Here is a 17,337-nt window from a genome sequence, read left to right as displayed (position 1 = left end):
GCCCAGGGGAGCGAGGCGCATAGGGACGAGACGCGAAGTTCGAGGCCTTCCCCGGGAACGAAAGGGCCTGAAATCCCCTTTCCAGAGCCGCGGATCAAACGCGAGATGGCCCGGGGCGTAGTCAGGGGGCGGAAGCGGGAACGGAGGAACCCGAGCTGGGCGCCGAGGGCGTGGAGGTCGTTAGAGAAGAAGGACGGCTCTGTTGCTAAGCGACTCGTGCTGGGCCCGCCTCCCGCTCGCGTTGCTAGGCGACGGCGAGGCCAGGGGGAGGGCGGCGGTGTGGCCCTACGTGCTGACGCTAATTGTATATGAGCGCGAGCGGCGGGCTCTTGGGTCTTTTTTAGCGCCATCTGCTCGCAGCGCCGCCTCCTGCTCCTCCCGCCGCTGCCCGGAGTCACGGACTGCGCAGCTCCGGCCGCCGGGCTCCCCGTGCTCGCCATCGGTAACGGATGGGGGCCCGAACGAGAAGGGGGAACGGAATGTCGGCCTGGCGGTCGGCGCGGAGGGTCGGGGCGGAGGGACGGGGGCCAGAGCGGGCCCGCGGGGGGGAGTCCGAGGCTCCGGCTCGTTCTGTGAGGCCAGAGCCGGGGCCGTCCGCCGAGTTTCGACCCCATAGCCCGGGAGGGCCCCGGGATCACCCCGCGCCTCTTTTGGGGGACCGCTGAGGAGGCGCGGGGGTTGGTGCGGCCTGGGAGGCCCGGGGGCCGGGCCCGGCAGCGCCGCGGGACCCCGAGCGCCACCGGCTTCTCCGCGTGGACGGGGGCGAGGCCGCGGTGCCGGCCGGGCGCTCGGAGGGGGCGAGGACGACGCCCCTGGCGCCCGGAGTGCCGGCCGGGCTCGAGGGCTGAGCCGATGGCCGGGCTCGACGTCCCCGTTTCCTCCAAATTAATACCCGGAGGAGGCCGCTGGGGGGGATGGAAAGGACGGCGGAGGCTGCGAATTCCGATGGGAGGGAGGGGCCGTGAAGGGATGAGGCCCCGGGGCGGGGAGGCTGCGAGGCTCCCGGGCTCCCCGCCCCCTGGAGGTGGCGACGGTGCGGGGCGGGGAAACCCTGGCGGGTTCCCTCACACGTGGCCGCCACCTGGGACGGATGGGAGACCCCCCAGCTTCAGTGGCCCTTTCTTGCTGGAAGTTGTAGAAATGGTGGGATGTAAGAAGGAGGAGTGAACAATGAGTCTAGCCCTTGGGTGTCCAGCTCAATCTGCTTCTCTTTGGTCTTCATCTTTTCATTGATACAGGAGGAAAGTATGAATGCTGGGTGATGGGTGAGCAGGGTCTCCATTGCTAGAATATTTTTGTGAACCTCAGGGACAGCTAGAATTTGGATGGGTGTCTTGACCAGGCTTTTTTATTGGGGGAGAATGGACCCTAACGAATGTACCCCTTTATCGGCTCTGAAGTAAGTGGCAATGCCGAAGGCCTGCAGTGTCTTTCATTCTAGGACTTGCATTGCTTTCTTAAAGTTGGTTCCTTTATCGAAGTTCCCAGAAAAGATAGGTTCTTTGACTTTAAGCGAAACTGTGTTTAAGGAAACCAGATTACCATAGGCTAATCAATGTAAACAAGAGTTAATTTCCTACACCACACAATCAGCTTTATAATGAAACAACATTGAGGGGAACCACAATGTCCGAGGACCTGCTGTATTTAGAATTATTTAGAACTGAGGGGGCCCTGACCAGGTAGCTCAGTTGGTTAAGAGTGTTAACCTGTTATGCCAAGGTGGTGGGTTGATCCCTATCAGGGCAAATACAAGAATCAATGAATGAATAAATGGAACAACAAAATCAATGTTTCTCCCTTTGTAAAATCAATAAGTAGTTTTTAAAAACTGACTGGAGGTAAAAGGTTTACAGTGATCCTCTGGGAGTATTAATGAGTATCAAATGCTCAAAAATGGGCCAAATTTAAATGTGCGTTTGTTTTTTAGGAAGCCTGAAGGGTAGATGGAACTAAACATCTAATATAATCTTGACTTCATAGGTTGTTTTTCTTATTTGATATATAGCATTTAAAAATTTTGCCTGTACCAAAACTTAATACAAAATGCTATTGATCATTAAAAAAAATTAATTATACAGTACCATTGACTTTTTAAATGTTTTGTTTTTTAGAGAGAGGAAGAGAGAAGGCTAGAGAGATGGAAACATCTATGAGAGACATCTATTGCTTCCTGGTTGCCCCCTACTGGGGGATCTAGCATACAGCCTGGGCGATGTGCCCTGACCAGGATTCTTGGTTCATGGGTTAACGCTCAACCATCCAGCCACACCAGCCAGGCGCTGTTTTTGCTCACTTTATTTCTTATTTAACTTCTTCATGTTATCTCCAGATGATTGATTTGATTCTAAACATTAATTACATAGTCCTTTTGTAGAAAAGGGGGCTAAAAGCAGCAGAATCTGTTTGATTTCAAGATGTTAAAGAACAAAATTAAGCCAAGTACATTTGAAGATCTAATTGGCTTTTTTAAAAGGATGGGCAGCATCCCATCCACCCCTTTGAGGATAGGGCAAGGTTGATGTTAACAAAAAAGAAAACGGGGTTGTTTTCAGCAGGGAGGTTTCTTTTTTTTATTTTATTGATTTCAGAGGATAGAAACATCAGTGATGAGAGAGAATCACTGATTGGCTGCCTCCTGCACACCTCCTACTGGAGATCAAGCCTGCACCCCCTAGCATGTGCCCTTGACTGGAATCAAATCAGGGACCCTTCAGCCCTCAGCCTGATGCTCTTTCCACTGAGCCAAACCAGCTAGGGCTTGAGGTTTCTATTATGCAGTTGTTGCTTTCCAAGGGTATGGAGAGGGGCAAGGAGATGGTCCATGGGACAGATTACTTAATTGGTGTTGAGCAAAATCCAGATTGATTAAGATTGTTTCTGTCTCTCCACTCCTCTCTGAAATCAATAAAAAACATGTTTTTAAAAAGATGTTTTTGGGAGAGGATGAAACTTCAATTAGATCAGGTATTAAATCTAGGTTTGGTATCATGGGCTTTTAGCATGAGTGAGGCCATTTTGGGCCTGTGGTTTTCTCTTTAATAATGTCAATAAAATACTACTTTGCTTACTCTGTTCACTTTTTGCTTGGTTTTAAATTTGAAATACTAATGAAAGAAAGGATTAGAGGGAATGGATCCTGATTAATTTAGAAAACTAATGATCTATTCAGATCCTCAAGTGTAATCAAATCTGTGATTACTTGTATTCTTAGTTGATTCTTTGAGTAAATATTTTAGCACCTATTTGAATATATCTCTTACATTATGAACCAAAAAAGCAAATTGGTTTTCTAGAATTGTGATGATGGTGTGAAGAAAAAGATTGGGGGATGGAGTAGTACTTATAACATTCTTTATATGAAGGAACCTATAAGTCCCATTTCATACTAATTTCATCTGAATAAGAAGTTCTTTCATGTTGGGCAGAGTAGGGGTTAGAAAGTGAGTGCTGTCGTTTTCACTCATCCTTGTACTAGTAAATTGTTTAGTACATTGACAGCAGACCACCAGATCACATTACTGGGCTTGCTACAGAAGTAACCTGTATACTTCTGGTTATCAACTGCCTTTTACTGCTGCATACTAGTTCTGAAGGTTACTATGTTTTTGTTTTTATTGGGAAAGGGGGCTATAATGTTGAAGAGTTTATTTGGATTATCTTCTAAGGTAAACAGTTACAGAACACAACAGTCAGCACTTATTGGGTGATTATTCAGGTAACATTTTAAATTCTGCATGTATTTATTTAGTGCTCCTGGAGATAGGTAGTATGACCATTTTATTGAGAAAATTGGATAGTTGAAAGAAATTATCCAAGGATGCATAACTGAGCAATGATGATTTATGAATAGTATTTTGTAATGCTTTAAAAGGGACAGTTACCTTGACTTAAATTATTATGCTGTACATCAGTTTGGAATTCAAAAGCCCTCTTGCTTGGGTTTCACTATGCTCCAAAGAAAAGCTGTGGTTTTGAAGTTGTCTTCCAACATATGTCATATTTCAGGTGAATAAATTTTTTTGTTTGTTTATGTTTGCGTGTATTTTCGAATATCAGTCCAATCCAGTATATTTCTCTGCCATTGGATCAGATAATACCTTAGGTAATGAGATCCCTTGAACAGAAGATAGTGTTCGAAAATAGGAGTTCATTTTGCTTGGGACTAAAGTACTGAGGCCCTGGACCACTGAAAATGTTAATGGAGCAGCAATACTTGAAAGACAGATTTATTGAAGTGCATTTGGAATGAGGTCTGAGGTAAAGGGAAATCTTATGTGTTAACTCTTTCGTTTTAAAACATGTAGTTTGTAGCGATTGGCTGTTTCATCACAAAGTAGTAATTTTTCATAAAGGAATAATTAGTTTGTTGTTATATAATCTATGGAGCAGTAGGCTGATAGAGAAGGCACCTTGGTATTTGGAATGGTGGATTGGGCATGGGTTTTCAAAGTCAGATTTTAATTCCTAGTTTCTTCATTTAATCTCTGGTGTGTGGCTGAGCAAGTTGCTTACTATTTTATCTATAAATAAGAGGAAAGCTTAATTCACTATAGAGTAGGCCCTATAAATGTTAACTTTCCTGCTCATTGAAAGTAAGGAGAACTTATTTAGAATTGGGTTTATTGCATTGATAAGTTACTAGATAGCTCATTTCTGGACATCTAGCTATTACAAGATCACAAAATATTCAGTTTATGGCCTGATTCTATCACTTGCTACCCTCTTTTTCTCCACTGAAAGGTTTTTTTTGCATTCAAGTTCTCAGGTTAATGTATGCTTTCAGTCCTGATGAACCTTATCGTTTCATTGAGATCTTCTATATTTTATATATTTCGGATGGTGAATTGAACCTTTCACTTTTTAAAAAATATATATTTTTTTTATTGATTTCAGAGAGGAAGGGAGAGAGAAACTTCAGTGATGAGAGAGAATCATTTATTGGCTACCTCCTGCACTCCCCGCTACTGGGGATCAAGCACACAACCCAGGCATGTGCTCTTGATGGGACTTGAACCTGGAACCCTTCAGTCCACAGGCTGATGCTCTATCCACTGAGCCATACCAGCTAGGGTGAACCTTTCACCTTTTTATCTCTAGTAACTAGAGTCCTGATGCATGAAATTCGTATAAGGGGCTCAGGCCTTCGCAGCCCTGGCTTTGACAGGACGGTCTTCCGATGATCTGCTGTTGGGTCTAATTAGCATGTTAGCTCTTTATTATATAGGACTAGGGGCCCAGTGCACGAAATTAGTGCACTGGGGAGGGGTCCCTCAGCCCAGCCTGCCCCCTCTCACATACTGGGAGCCCTCAGGGGATGTTCTACTGATGGCTTAGGCCCGCTCCCTGTTGGAGCAGTCTGTCCTCCCTTTGCGGGAGGCGACCAGGCAGATCAGGGGAAGGTGCCAGCCCCATCACCCTGCTACTGCAGCTGCTGCCAGTCACCGCAGCCACCGAGGTATTTTCATCAACATGGACTCCAGTTCCTTCACCATGAAAAAATGACAACTTTCTTTAGGCATTTTCAAGATGTGCCTTTCATAAGATATGACATTTCTTTTATTATTTTTATTCTCGCCTGAGGATATGTTTCCATTGATTTTTTTTTCCCCCCTTCCCTCCAATTCCAGGCTCGGCCACTTCCCAAGCCTACAGACTCTGCCCCAGGCTGTAGGCTTGGGAAGCGCGCCCCCCCCCCCCCCCCCCCCCGCCCTCTGATGGCAGGCTTGGGAAGCAGGTACCACCGTCCCCAAGCCTAAAGCCTCCTTGGGATGGCCGGCTGGGAGTGACCTGGGTGCTGAGGAGGTAGGTTCCCGGGACCCAGGTATGTATGCAAATTAGCTGCCATCTTTATTGGGTTAATTTGCATACTCACTCTGATTGGCTGTGGGCGTAGTGGAGGTATGGTCAATTTACATGTTTCTCTATTCTTAGGAAAGATACTTTTCCTTAAAGTTGGTTTTCTAATGTTAATACAGTGGTACCAGTTTTATTTTTTTGGTTAGGATTGTATTTCACTGACAATTTTTAATGGGGGACTTTAGTTAAAAATTTATTTAGAAACATTTGGATATCCTTTTTGCCCCTCATATCTTATATCTTAGACCTTGCATTTGGGATCACTTGCCTTCTGCTTGAAGAAGGTCCGTATAGAATTTATTAGTGAGAATGCTGGAGAAATTTTTGCCTAAAAGTTTGTTTTATCTTGAAGGTTGTTTTTGTTGGGTGTAATATTCTAAAAATCCTTGGCTGGCTAGCGAGGCTCATTGGTTGAGCTTCAACCCATGAATCAAGAGGTTACTGGTTGGATTTCTGGTCAGAGCACATACCCAGTTTGCAGGCTCGATCCCCAGTAGGCGGCGTGGAGGAGGCAGTCGATCAATGATTCTCATCATAGATTGTTCTGTCTCTTCTGCTCCCTCTCTGAAATCAATAAAAAAATATATTTAAAATCCTTTGTTATTTTCAGCATGTTAAGTATAACAGCACATTCTGTTGTCTTTTGGTATTACTGAAAAGAACTGTCTTATTTATCCTGATTGGGATTTGTAGGATTATCAATCATTAGTTCTGGAAAATTTTTTGCTCTTAATTTCTTTAAATATTCTGCCCATTCTCTCCTCTATTCCTAGTACTTGTGTTAAATCTTAGATCTAACTTGTGTTAGACTTTATTGTATCCCAAAATGCCTTTGAACTTCAGTGTTTTCCATCTTTTAGTTTCCGCCATATTTTGGAAGATTGCTTCCAGCTCACTTAATTCTCTCTCTAGCTGTGTTTAGTCTACTGTTAAATCTACCTTTTTTTTTTCTAGAAATTCTATTTATTTCTTTGCCAAATTAGCTATATCACCTTTAATAGATGACTGTTCCTTGTAGATAACAGATGCAGACATTTTATTTTCAAACACAGTTAAACGTGGTTGTTTTTGTCTATGTTTATAGTTATACATTTGTGGCCTTTTTTACAATATTTAAATCTTTAGAGACTGGTTTTTGTGTTCTTTTCTCTTGCCCCTATTGCTCTTGAAAATTACTTTAATGAATTATTTCAGGTCTAGGATGAAGGTGCCTTTCACTTATATTTGGATATGCTGTTAGAGACCATTTCAAGCTCATAGTTTGGGGTTTTGAGGGCAACACTGATGAAATGAATTTGGGCTTTTATCCAGGAGAACTGGTTTATTATCCCTGAGAATTTAGCACTTTGAGGTTACTGCTTAATTGGGGAGGGTTGTCATAAAGATTGCTCAACTTGAAAAGGTCCAGAGCTTTTGATTTCACCGTACAATAGTTTAAATTTGTGGTTGGCATTTGCCCTCATGCCAAAAGGGACTTCCTTCTACTTACCTTTTTGCTTCCTCTTTTGCCTTTTTGGGGGGATTAGGAATTCCTTACTATCTTATTAGTATTTTCTTTGCTTTTAGGATTTTAACAAATAATTGTTTTCTTTTTTAAATAAAAATTTTTTTTATTGATTTCGGAGAGGAAGGGAGAGGGAGAGAAAGATTGAAACATCAATAATGAGAATCATTCTTACCGGTTTGGCTCAGTGGATAGAGCGTCCTTTCTGTAAAAAAATCAATAAAATATATTTAAAAAAAATAATAATGAGAATCATTGATGGCTGCCTCCTGCAAGCCCCCTACTGGGGATCGAGCCCGATTGAGCCCGAAACCCAGGCATGTGCCCTTGACCTGAATCAACCCGGGACCCTTCATTCCCCAGGCCAGTGCTCTATCCACTGAGCAAACCCAGCCAGGGCAACAAATACTGTTTTTCATTGGTAGAATTGATCTGCATGATGTAACTTCTCGCTACCAGGAATGGAAATTCTTTAGTTTTCTTAGAAAGCATTTTCATGTGGGATTAATAAAATTCTCATTGATTTTAATTATTGGCGGCAGTAAAATAAATAATGTAGGTGTTAACCTAAACTTGTGTTTCTCAGTGTAATCTGATTATCTCATGATGGCCTACTTCAGAAGCTATGTTTCTTGTTTAGAATGTGGATTTTTGGGTCTGCTACATCAGACCTGATGATTCAGAATCTCTTAATCTCTTTTAAAAAAATAAACTATTTATAATTTTAGATTTACAGAGGAGTTGTAGAGATAGTTCAGAGAATTCCTGTATACCCCTTAACCAGTTTCCCCTAATGTTAACATCTTACATTACAGTGGTATATTTATTAGTCATTCTGTACATTTGTCAGAACTAAAAGAATCTTTTTTAACTGTCGTTCCATCTAATTATTTAAGTCTTTTACATGAATTTGCTTCTTAATATATATCCAATGAGGAAATGATTTTTTATTTAATTCTGTAGATGATTAAATAAGGCAAGAAGTTTTTTTCCTGAGTTGCTACAAAGTTGATGTCAACCCAAGTGATCTGACTTCAAAATTGAGCCTACTTTAAAAAACAAAGTGTGGCCCTAGCCAGTTTGACTCATCCTGCAGACCAAAGGGTCCTGGGTTCAATTCCGGTCAAGGGCACGTACCTTGGTTGCAGGCTCCTCCCTGGCCCAGGGCCCTAGTCAGACCCTGCTTGGGGCTCGTGCAGGAGGCAACCAAATGATGTGTTTCTCTGACATTGATGTTTCTCTTTTTCTCTCTCTCTTCCACTCTCCCTAAAAATCAATGGAAAAATATATTCGGGTGAGGATTAACAAAAACAAAACTAAAAAACCTCCAAAAAGTGTGTACAACCAAGAAATTTAATTTATTCAGAATGGACAGATTGGAGAAGGCATCTCTGAAGACATCCTGTTCTGTCTTGAATCCTTTTTAATAAAGAATCAAAAGAAATTTGTAGGAGTTTGAATTCTAAGTGTAATACCACAAATTGGACACTGATGGTTAGCAGTGTAGGTGTAATATTACTCTAAATATTAGATCTTGGCTGCTAAAATCAGCACCTCTTCTTCACACTTTAATAAGCATATGAAGCATGTTGGTATAAGGCAGTGGTCGGCAAACCGCAGCTCGCGAGCCACACGCGGCTCTTTGGCCCCTTGAGTGTGGCTCTTCCACAAAATACCATGTGCAGTGCGCACATAAGTGCGATTGAAACTTCATGGCCCATGCGCAGAAGTCTGTTTTCGGCCTGGGCGAGTTTATTTTGAAGAAGTGGTTCTAACGCTGAGCCACACTCAAGGGGCCAAAGAGCCGCATGTGGCTCGCGAGCCGTGGTTTACTGACCACTGGTATAAGGAATCATATCTTACATCATTTTGTGAATTAAAGACTAAGGTTTTAACTTTTTAAAGATAAAAACTTCATTTTAATGGGGGTTCTAAGCTTGATTAAAAACATTTTTTAACTAATCTGCATTATCAGTGGCATTCAGCTATTTTTCCGCCTGACTATAACACACTTTACCTTAAGTTTTAGTTTTCTAGAAGCAGGGTTTTTTAAATTTGTTTTTGGTTAATCCTCAACTGAAGATATTTTACTATTGATTTTTAGAGAGAGTGGAAGAGAGTGGGAAAGACGGAGAGAAACACATTGATTGGTTTCCTCCAGCACGAGCCCTGACCAGGGCCTAGGCTGGGGAGGAGCCTGCAACCACTGTACATGCCCTTGACTGGAATCGCACCCGGGTCCCTTTGGTCAGTAGGCTGATGCTCTATCCACTGCGCCAAACAGGCTAGGGCTTAAGTTAATACTAATCCTAAATGAGAAAGAACTTAGGCTGTGCTTTGATCGGTTAACCAAGAGCATTGTTGACAGTGTTCCAGCAAGCATATCTAGGTTAGGCTAATGGGTGTGGTTGTTATCAGTGATATGACATGAAGTACATTTGAAGAGACAGGAAGGTTTAGTTGACATTGGTTGGGACCCAGACCTTTAAACTATCCTATATACCAGTTAATAGCTAATATGCTAATTAGACTGAACAGCAGAACTACCGTCTGGACGACCTTCTGGACGAAGCCAAGGCTGCAAGGGCTGCAAGGGCCGAGCCACTTGCATGAATTTTGTGCATCAGGCCTCTAGTCTATAATAATAAAAGCGTAATATTAGACCCAGTCTGCATGAAGCCATGGCAGGCAGGGGCTGCATTTCGTGCATCTGGGCTCTAGTCATTACATAATTTTAAAAGGCTGACATTTCATATAAGGATTTTTAAGCTTTTTTAAAAAAGATTTGGGGGGGATCATAATGAGTATAGTAGGTGGCAAATTTTGGCTTTTAAACATGAATTTGATAAAAATTAATGCTGTTCAAAATGAAGGGGATTTTGTTCTGTGAGGTACTAAGTAGCCTAAAAGTTTATGCAAAATTGACCATTTCTGGTTGTCACAGGAATTTGAATAAAGATCCTTTGTAGTGTTTCTTTTCTGTGATTCTAACATACATTAGACTTTTCAGCAACAGTGCCATTATAAAAGTCCTTACATGATAGATTCTAGATGCCTACTAGTAACTTGCTTATTTTAAGTTGTATCCTCTGAAAAGTTCCTTGGGCTACATGAAAGTCTCTGTTCCATGATTTTTCTAAAAATATATTTTTATTGATTTCAGAGAGGAAGGGAGAGGAAGAGATAGAAACATCAATGATGAGATTGGCTGCCTCCTTCACGCCCCCTACTGGGGATCGAGCCCACAAACTGGGCATGTGCCCTTTACCAGAATCTAACCTGGGACCCTTCAGTCCACAGGCCATTGCTCTATCCACTGAGCCAAACCAACTAGGGCTTAACTGATGCTTTTTTAATGGGAGTATACATTTCTTTTGGGATAGTTTTCAACATGGTATTGATTTAAAGGGTTTTGGTTTTAAATAAATTGTATGCTTTTTTTTTAACATTGTGGTTTCTCTCCATAGATATTTGGAGTTCTTAACAACATGGAAGACATTGAAAAGTAAGTGACAGATAGTTCCTTTCTTTTTCAGATATTTGTACTGTGATGTAGTTAGCAGTACTAGCTATGTAGTAGGAAATGTATGGTAATGACTAATGTTTAGTGCCTACTCTTAAAAGTTGCATACCATGTATCCAAGACAAAAGGTAGTATATATATTCATTGTCATAAATATAGTAAACCATTTATCAGTGTTTATTCTTAGGAAAGTGCTGAGCACAACAATGAATCATAAATACTTGCAGAGTCCACTTTACCCTATATGTATTTCCCAAAGATTTTTATACCAAACATTGTAATGTATCATACATACAAGATAGTGTTACAAAATGTCTGTGTAGAGTTTAAAGAATAATAGGACACTGTGTACAGCTTTTAAAAATAGGACATTACTAATGTGTGTCCCTTCTCAATTGCTATCTTGGCTTTTGTCTAATTTGTTTCTTTATTGTTTTTCTTTAGAGATTTGCCACCTATAAATTCTTAATGTTTAATTCTGAAAATCTGAATAGTGGTCACACACTTAGATACATAAAGAATAAGGCAATATTACCACTATTAGTTGAAAGCTCCAAGATCTACCTAATAAAAGAGTAACATGCTAATTGACCATGCCTTTGTGACGCCCACCAGCCAATCAGGAGTGAGTATGCAAATTAACCCAACAAAGCTGGCAGGTTAATTTGCATACGTGAGCACCGAGCAGCCGGGGGGCGGGCGTTCTGCGCCACCCTAGCCGCTCCGGGCCTCTGGGCAGCGTGGGAAGGCGGAAAGGCGGCTCTGGGCCGGAGCGAAGGCGGTGCCAGCAGCCAGGGGAAGGACGGCCCATTCTTGCACGAATCTTCGTGTATAGGACCTCTAGTAGGAAAATAAAAGGCTATCTGGGTCATAGTCTGGCTTTAACTTTACTGAGGCTTTTTCAACTTTTCAAGGGCTTATTTTGGAGAAGTCATTTGGCAAGGTTATGCATCCTGCAAACAGGGTTAATATAGTGTGGATGGGTATCTTGCAGAAATATGCTGCTTGTAATTTTACAGTAGCCTGCCAACTTAGAGGACAGGTTAAAACAGAATACTTGGGGGTAGGGGTGGCATGATATGATTATCTACAGCTGTTTCAGACAACAGAGCATGGAGATGGAAAAGCAGGAAAATTTTAGCACAAAGATAACACATTGAAGTACTATACATGTAAGAATCTGACTAATTTTCCCATGCATGCTGTCTTCAGCATAAAAAGGAGAGTGGCAGCAGGCATTTTTGTGATCATGGCTTTCAAAGTATTGTTGCCTCAATCACATTCCTCCAATCTGAATTTCTTAGCATTAGCTAAGAAATTGTGCATCTATTTCTATCTTACTGAGGTTTCCTCAGTTTCTCCTCTCTTGGTTTTGCTGTTTGTGATATCCCCTGTTTTCTTTGTTGGTTCTTTAGTATCTTGAAAGAGTACAAGGGAAGTAAATTATTTTAAATGGCATGAATAAAAATGACATTTCTGCTCTTATGCATGATAGTTTGTAGAATTCTAATTTAGAAATCGTTTTTCTTAAGAATTTTGAAGGCATTGCTGCTCCATTGTCACCTGGCTTCCAGTCTTGCTGTTTTGAAATTCAGTCATAATTCTTGATCATTTGTATGTGGCACTTAAAAAACACAGCACACAATGTATCTTTATTCTGGAAGCTACTCTGGTTTCAGAATTCAGAAATTTTATATTATTGGAACAATTTTTTTTTTTATCGCTTCGTGTTGTGCATTCACTGGTGGACCTTCAGTACCGGGGAATATTCTTATTTTGATTCTGTTTTCTCTTTCTGGATCTCCTGTTATGTTGTGCGTTGGACTGATTCTTCTAATTACCTTTTGTATTACCTTTTGTACTATTTTCCATCTTTGTCTCATTGCTCTTTTCTAAGGATAGCTAAAGAAACCTTATCTTTCAATTCTTGTATTGAGTTTCTAAATTTCTATTTTTTAGTTTTCATGAGCTCCTTTGCTCTCTATTCCTGTTTTTATAGCATCTTGTTCTTGTTTTATGGATTGTAATATATTTTCTCTGGATGCTTCCTTCCCCTGTGTAGTCTTATTTGCTCAAAAATTTTATCCTTCCTCTGTTTTGGTCTCAATGTAAGAGGCTTTCCTCAAAAAAGAAGGTGGTAATTAAGATTGGGGTGGGATGGGACAGGCAGTTGAATGTTTTAAAAAGTTGACTAGAACATTTGAATGTTGGGGGGGGGGGATGCTTGTTCATTTGGGATTTTAATGTAAGGTCATCAGTGTGGGCATTTGTTATGAGAATCCCTAGTGACAGAATGTTTTTTTGCTTTTTTTTTTTTTTTTTCCTGGGCTGGTCAGATACACCTCAGTGAAGGGTGGGTGTTCTGGGAGCCAAATTGGGAGATGACTGCTAGGGAGGGGTCTCTACATATTCAGTATTCTAGTGTGCATATTGTCATATCTTCGATACTAGTAACTGTCTGTGATCCTTCCATCCAGCTTCTCAGTTTAATCCTTTCCAAAGAAGAAACTGTCACCTGCTGTAGTGAGGGAAAGGATCTGAGAATTTAACTGCTTATCAGGTTTTGCTCTGTCCTCCCTATTTTATTCAGATTAAGTGTTCTTTTTAAGATTCTGTGTTTGAGCTGGTTCTCAGCTTTCCCACTGCTTAGATTTCAGTCCTCAGTGAAGTTGCTGCTCCTGAATCTCCTTGTCTATTCTTCAGAGTGTGTCTGTTTAAAAACCCTTTATCGTAATTTTAGTGGGGATCCTGGAAGGATTGAGATCAGATGAGTATGTGCAATTTGCCATCTTAACTGTCTTTTTTTTATACATATTTTTATTGATTTCAGAGAGGAAGGGAGACGGAGAGATAGAAACATCAGTGATGAGCAAGAATCATTGACCGGCTGCCTCCTGCACACCCACTACTGGGCATTGAACCCACAACCTGGGCATGTGCCCTGACCTGGAATCGAACTGTGACCTAGTTCATAGGTTGATGCTCAACAACTGAGCCACACCCTTCAGGCACTTTCATTTTTTAAATTTTGAGGGGGAAAAAAAGTTCATTACCTCTTTCATTATTTAATTTTGGATGCCTGTGAGCCTTTGGAGAGGAAAGGGAAGAGGGGATTCTTGTTATATAAAGCAAAAGTAGCAAACTTTCTCTGTAAAGGACCTGATCTTAAATATTTTAGGCATTTTGGGCCGTATGATCTTTTGTAACTACTCAGCTCTGCTGTTACAGTGTGAAAGCAGCCATAGACAATACATAAATGAATTAACTGGCTGTATTCCAATAAAACTTTACTTACAAAAATAGGAGTGGGCTGGATTTGGCCATGTCACATAGTTTGTGGACCCCTGTTTTAAAGCTTTAAGATTTAGATGTTTAATAAGTGGTTGAATGAAATGACACTGAAGGAAGAGCAAGTTTATACTACGTCAGAGATACTCCAGAAATGATTATTTTGTTTTTGATGAGAAGGCTGATTTTATTTTCCCCCCTTAGTTGACAGGAATGTAAATTTTGCTGGCAGAATACAGTTGACTTTTTCTGTACTTGTCCCCATATGAAAATTAGATAGTATTTGTCCATATATGAAACATTTTCAAATGCTTTTCTAAACATGTAAAGCAACTGAATCAAATAAATAGTAAAATCTCTATATATTGACTTAGACATTATTTACCTTTTTAATGCTGATTATAATCTCAATCTTCAGAAACTAGATTTTTAAGATGAAATGGGAAGACTGTTATCTTACTATTTTTTACCTTCTCTTCCAATGCTGTCATCCTCCTGGCTTTGCTCTAAGCATAAAGTAGTCTCAGGCCTTTTTAATTTTTACTGTTTTTCCCCATCTTCACTGTGAAGTAAAGAAAAAGAATGAAAGTCCACAAAGATAGTGAGTACAGGCTGATATACAGTAGTTGCTCCACAGCCATCAGGGATCCAGAATTCTTCTGTTTTTCCAAACTTCTTCATCCTTAGCTGGTGACTTCTATTCTCCAGATTGCCTCATGGTCCAGTGTAGCTGCCCAGGCTGTAGCCATCACATCCATATTCTAGGGAGAAAGTAAGGTAAAAAAAACAAAACAACAACAACAAAAAAACCTCTTAGCTATTTACCATCCTATAAAGGGAGGTTTCTCAAAGTTCTGTATTACTACATTTTCTCTTACTGCTAAAATCTAGTCATGTAGCCACAAGCTAACTAAAAGGTAGGCTGGGAAATGTAGGTTTTTTCCTAGCTTTGTAAATTGCCATCTCATATAATATTAGGGTGCTGTTACTAAGAAAAATAAATAGATATTGGGTAGGAAAGATACTTCCTGACATCACATTCTCTGAACCAAAACCTGTTAAACCATATTTTTAAAGCTTGAAGTATAAACTTTATATTTGACCACATGCTTTTAAATGAAATTTAAAAAATATTTGTACTTGTTTACATATGAAGTTAGAAAGAAAACAGAATTACCTTTTGGATTTTGTTTCATATTTTTGAAAGAGGCATATTAACCTAGGAAATGAATTGAAGTATTTCTACATATTTTATATTTTCGGTAATTTGGTACATTTGAACCTTGGTGTGATACTATGATATTGTAGCAAAGAACAGTCTGAACTTGATCAAGATTTGGATGATGTTGAAGAAGTAGAAGAAGAAGAAACTGGTGAAGAAACAAAAATCAAAGGTATTATTTTAAATTTTTTCAGGCTCTAGTGATTACTGGCACATGTCTTCTAGAGCAGCGGTCGCCAACCTTTCGGACCACCGGTTGGCGACCGCTGTTCTAGAGGGTAGTAATAAATACCGTTCTCTTTTTGATCCTTATCCACCAGCCCGTACCTCAGTTCAGTAACAGTTTGTGTATGTGTGTTTGATGTTGGGGGAGGGAAGAAAGAAAGGAGGACAAGAGGAAGATGGGGATGAAATGATAGTAAAGGAGGAAGGTGTGAATATAGTGACCCCTCAGAACTCACTGTGTTTGTACCCTCTACTGCTAGAGTGACATGGCATAGTTGGGTCAAACAGCTTAGCTACCCATGAGTTTTATCTGAATTTAGAAATGTTAGAGATGGTGGGAGTTGTTTTTGGTGGTGCCTCTAAACAAATACCATTAGTTTAGATTTACTTGAAAATGTTCCGTATTTAATATATAGACAATATATAGTGTGTGTATGCCCTTTTTAGTCCAACCAAAAAAGAGACATTAAAATTAGTGATGGTGGTGTGGAATTACTTTAGGTTTTGTCCTATAGATAAGAACCAAGAATATTAAGGTAACAGATGAATCAACTTTTCATTTTTAAGCCAGAATGAGGTTAATTGTTAAGACTAGTGAACTTAGTTTTAGCTTTCATCATGCAACATTTTCTTAAAAGATAACAGACCATGTGTCCTTAGTGGCCAGTATTGATATTCTGAAGACATTGGTTATCACAACTGTACATCTAATAATCAAATTAATATTAGCAGTCATTTGAAAACACAATTGGAAAAATTAAATGAAAATTTTGGGTAATGTCTGTTGAAGATAGCAAACTAATTTTTGCATATATCTAGCTTACATTTAGATTAAGTATAATTTCGAGACATGCTAATAACCAAATTTTGATTGGTTTTAGTTACAACCTTTGACTTATCTCAACTGTTAACTTTCTCTATTGAGACATACACAGGCACATTATATAAACAAACATCAAATAAACAATTTAGGTTACTCATTGTACTTTTTCCCAGGCCCCAAACTGTCACTATATTTGCAGTTTTCTGATAATGTGTTGTCTGCCTTCGAAGAATTACCGAGTCATAGGTAGGCATCTGGATGAAGCTTTGAGCATCCCAAAATGCAAGATGGCTGAAACACAAGATGGTAGTAGTAAGAGAAGGAATACTGTTGATAGAAATTGTGTAAATGGTCTTGAGACATGGCATGCACTAGAGATCATTAGGAATCTGAACATTAGGTTTTCCTAGAGTGAATTTTCTTTAGCTTGCTGCTCATCTCTACTCATACCAGCTAGTCAGGAAACCTCATGATTGGATTGTCCTATTAAAATAGCATAATACGTTTTCATAAAATCCTTCTTTCGATGCCTCCCTCCCCCTTTTTTTTAAGCGCGTCAGCTGACTGTTCAGATGATGCAAAATCCTCAGATTCTTGCAGCCCTCCAAGAAAGACTTGATGGTCTGGTAGAAACACCAACAGGATACATTGAAAGGTACAAGTTCTTTTTCATAGTTCTTATTTCTCTTTCTATAATCAACATTGCAGGTGTATCTATTTTTAAGGCCATCTGGGACTTATGTAAGTAATAGTGGAAAGCTCATGTTTGTTAATATCTAGGTTTTGCTGAGTACCACCAATTTAGAGTTGGTCTTTTTAAAGTTTAATTTCGATTCCACAGGAAGTATACTGATCTTAATCATTTCTGAGATTTATTTAGAGGTTTTATTAGA

At 40.2% G+C, this 17,337-nt stretch overlaps 1 protein-coding gene across 4 annotated transcripts in view; it reads left to right on the top strand.

Annotated features, from left to right (window-relative positions):
* The first annotated feature begins 292 nt into the window (after window positions 1-292).
* NAP1L1 (nucleosome assembly protein 1 like 1) overlaps window positions 293-17,337 on the top strand; it is a 32,588-nt gene continuing 15,543 nt past the window's right edge. For 3 of the 4 annotated variants that reach the window (XM_079773759.1, XM_079773760.1, XM_079773758.1), the window contains exons 1-4: window positions 293-442; window positions 10,831-10,868; window positions 15,483-15,568; window positions 16,997-17,099. In XM_079773759.1, coding sequence (XP_079629885.1) covers window positions 10,852-10,868; window positions 15,483-15,568; window positions 16,997-17,099 — 206 coding nt within the window. In that variant the 5' untranslated portion in view covers window positions 293-442; window positions 10,831-10,851. The remainder of the gene's footprint in view (window positions 443-10,830; window positions 10,869-15,482; window positions 15,569-16,996; window positions 17,100-17,337) is intronic. The other variant, XM_079773761.1, reaches the window with a different exon arrangement.

This window comes from Cnephaeus nilssonii, assembly GCF_951640355.1.
Source record: "Cnephaeus nilssonii genome assembly, chromosome: 6".
Lineage (NCBI taxonomy): Eukaryota > Metazoa > Chordata > Mammalia > Chiroptera > Vespertilionidae > Cnephaeus > Cnephaeus nilssonii.
This window is presented reverse-complemented; position numbering and strand designations above follow the sequence as displayed.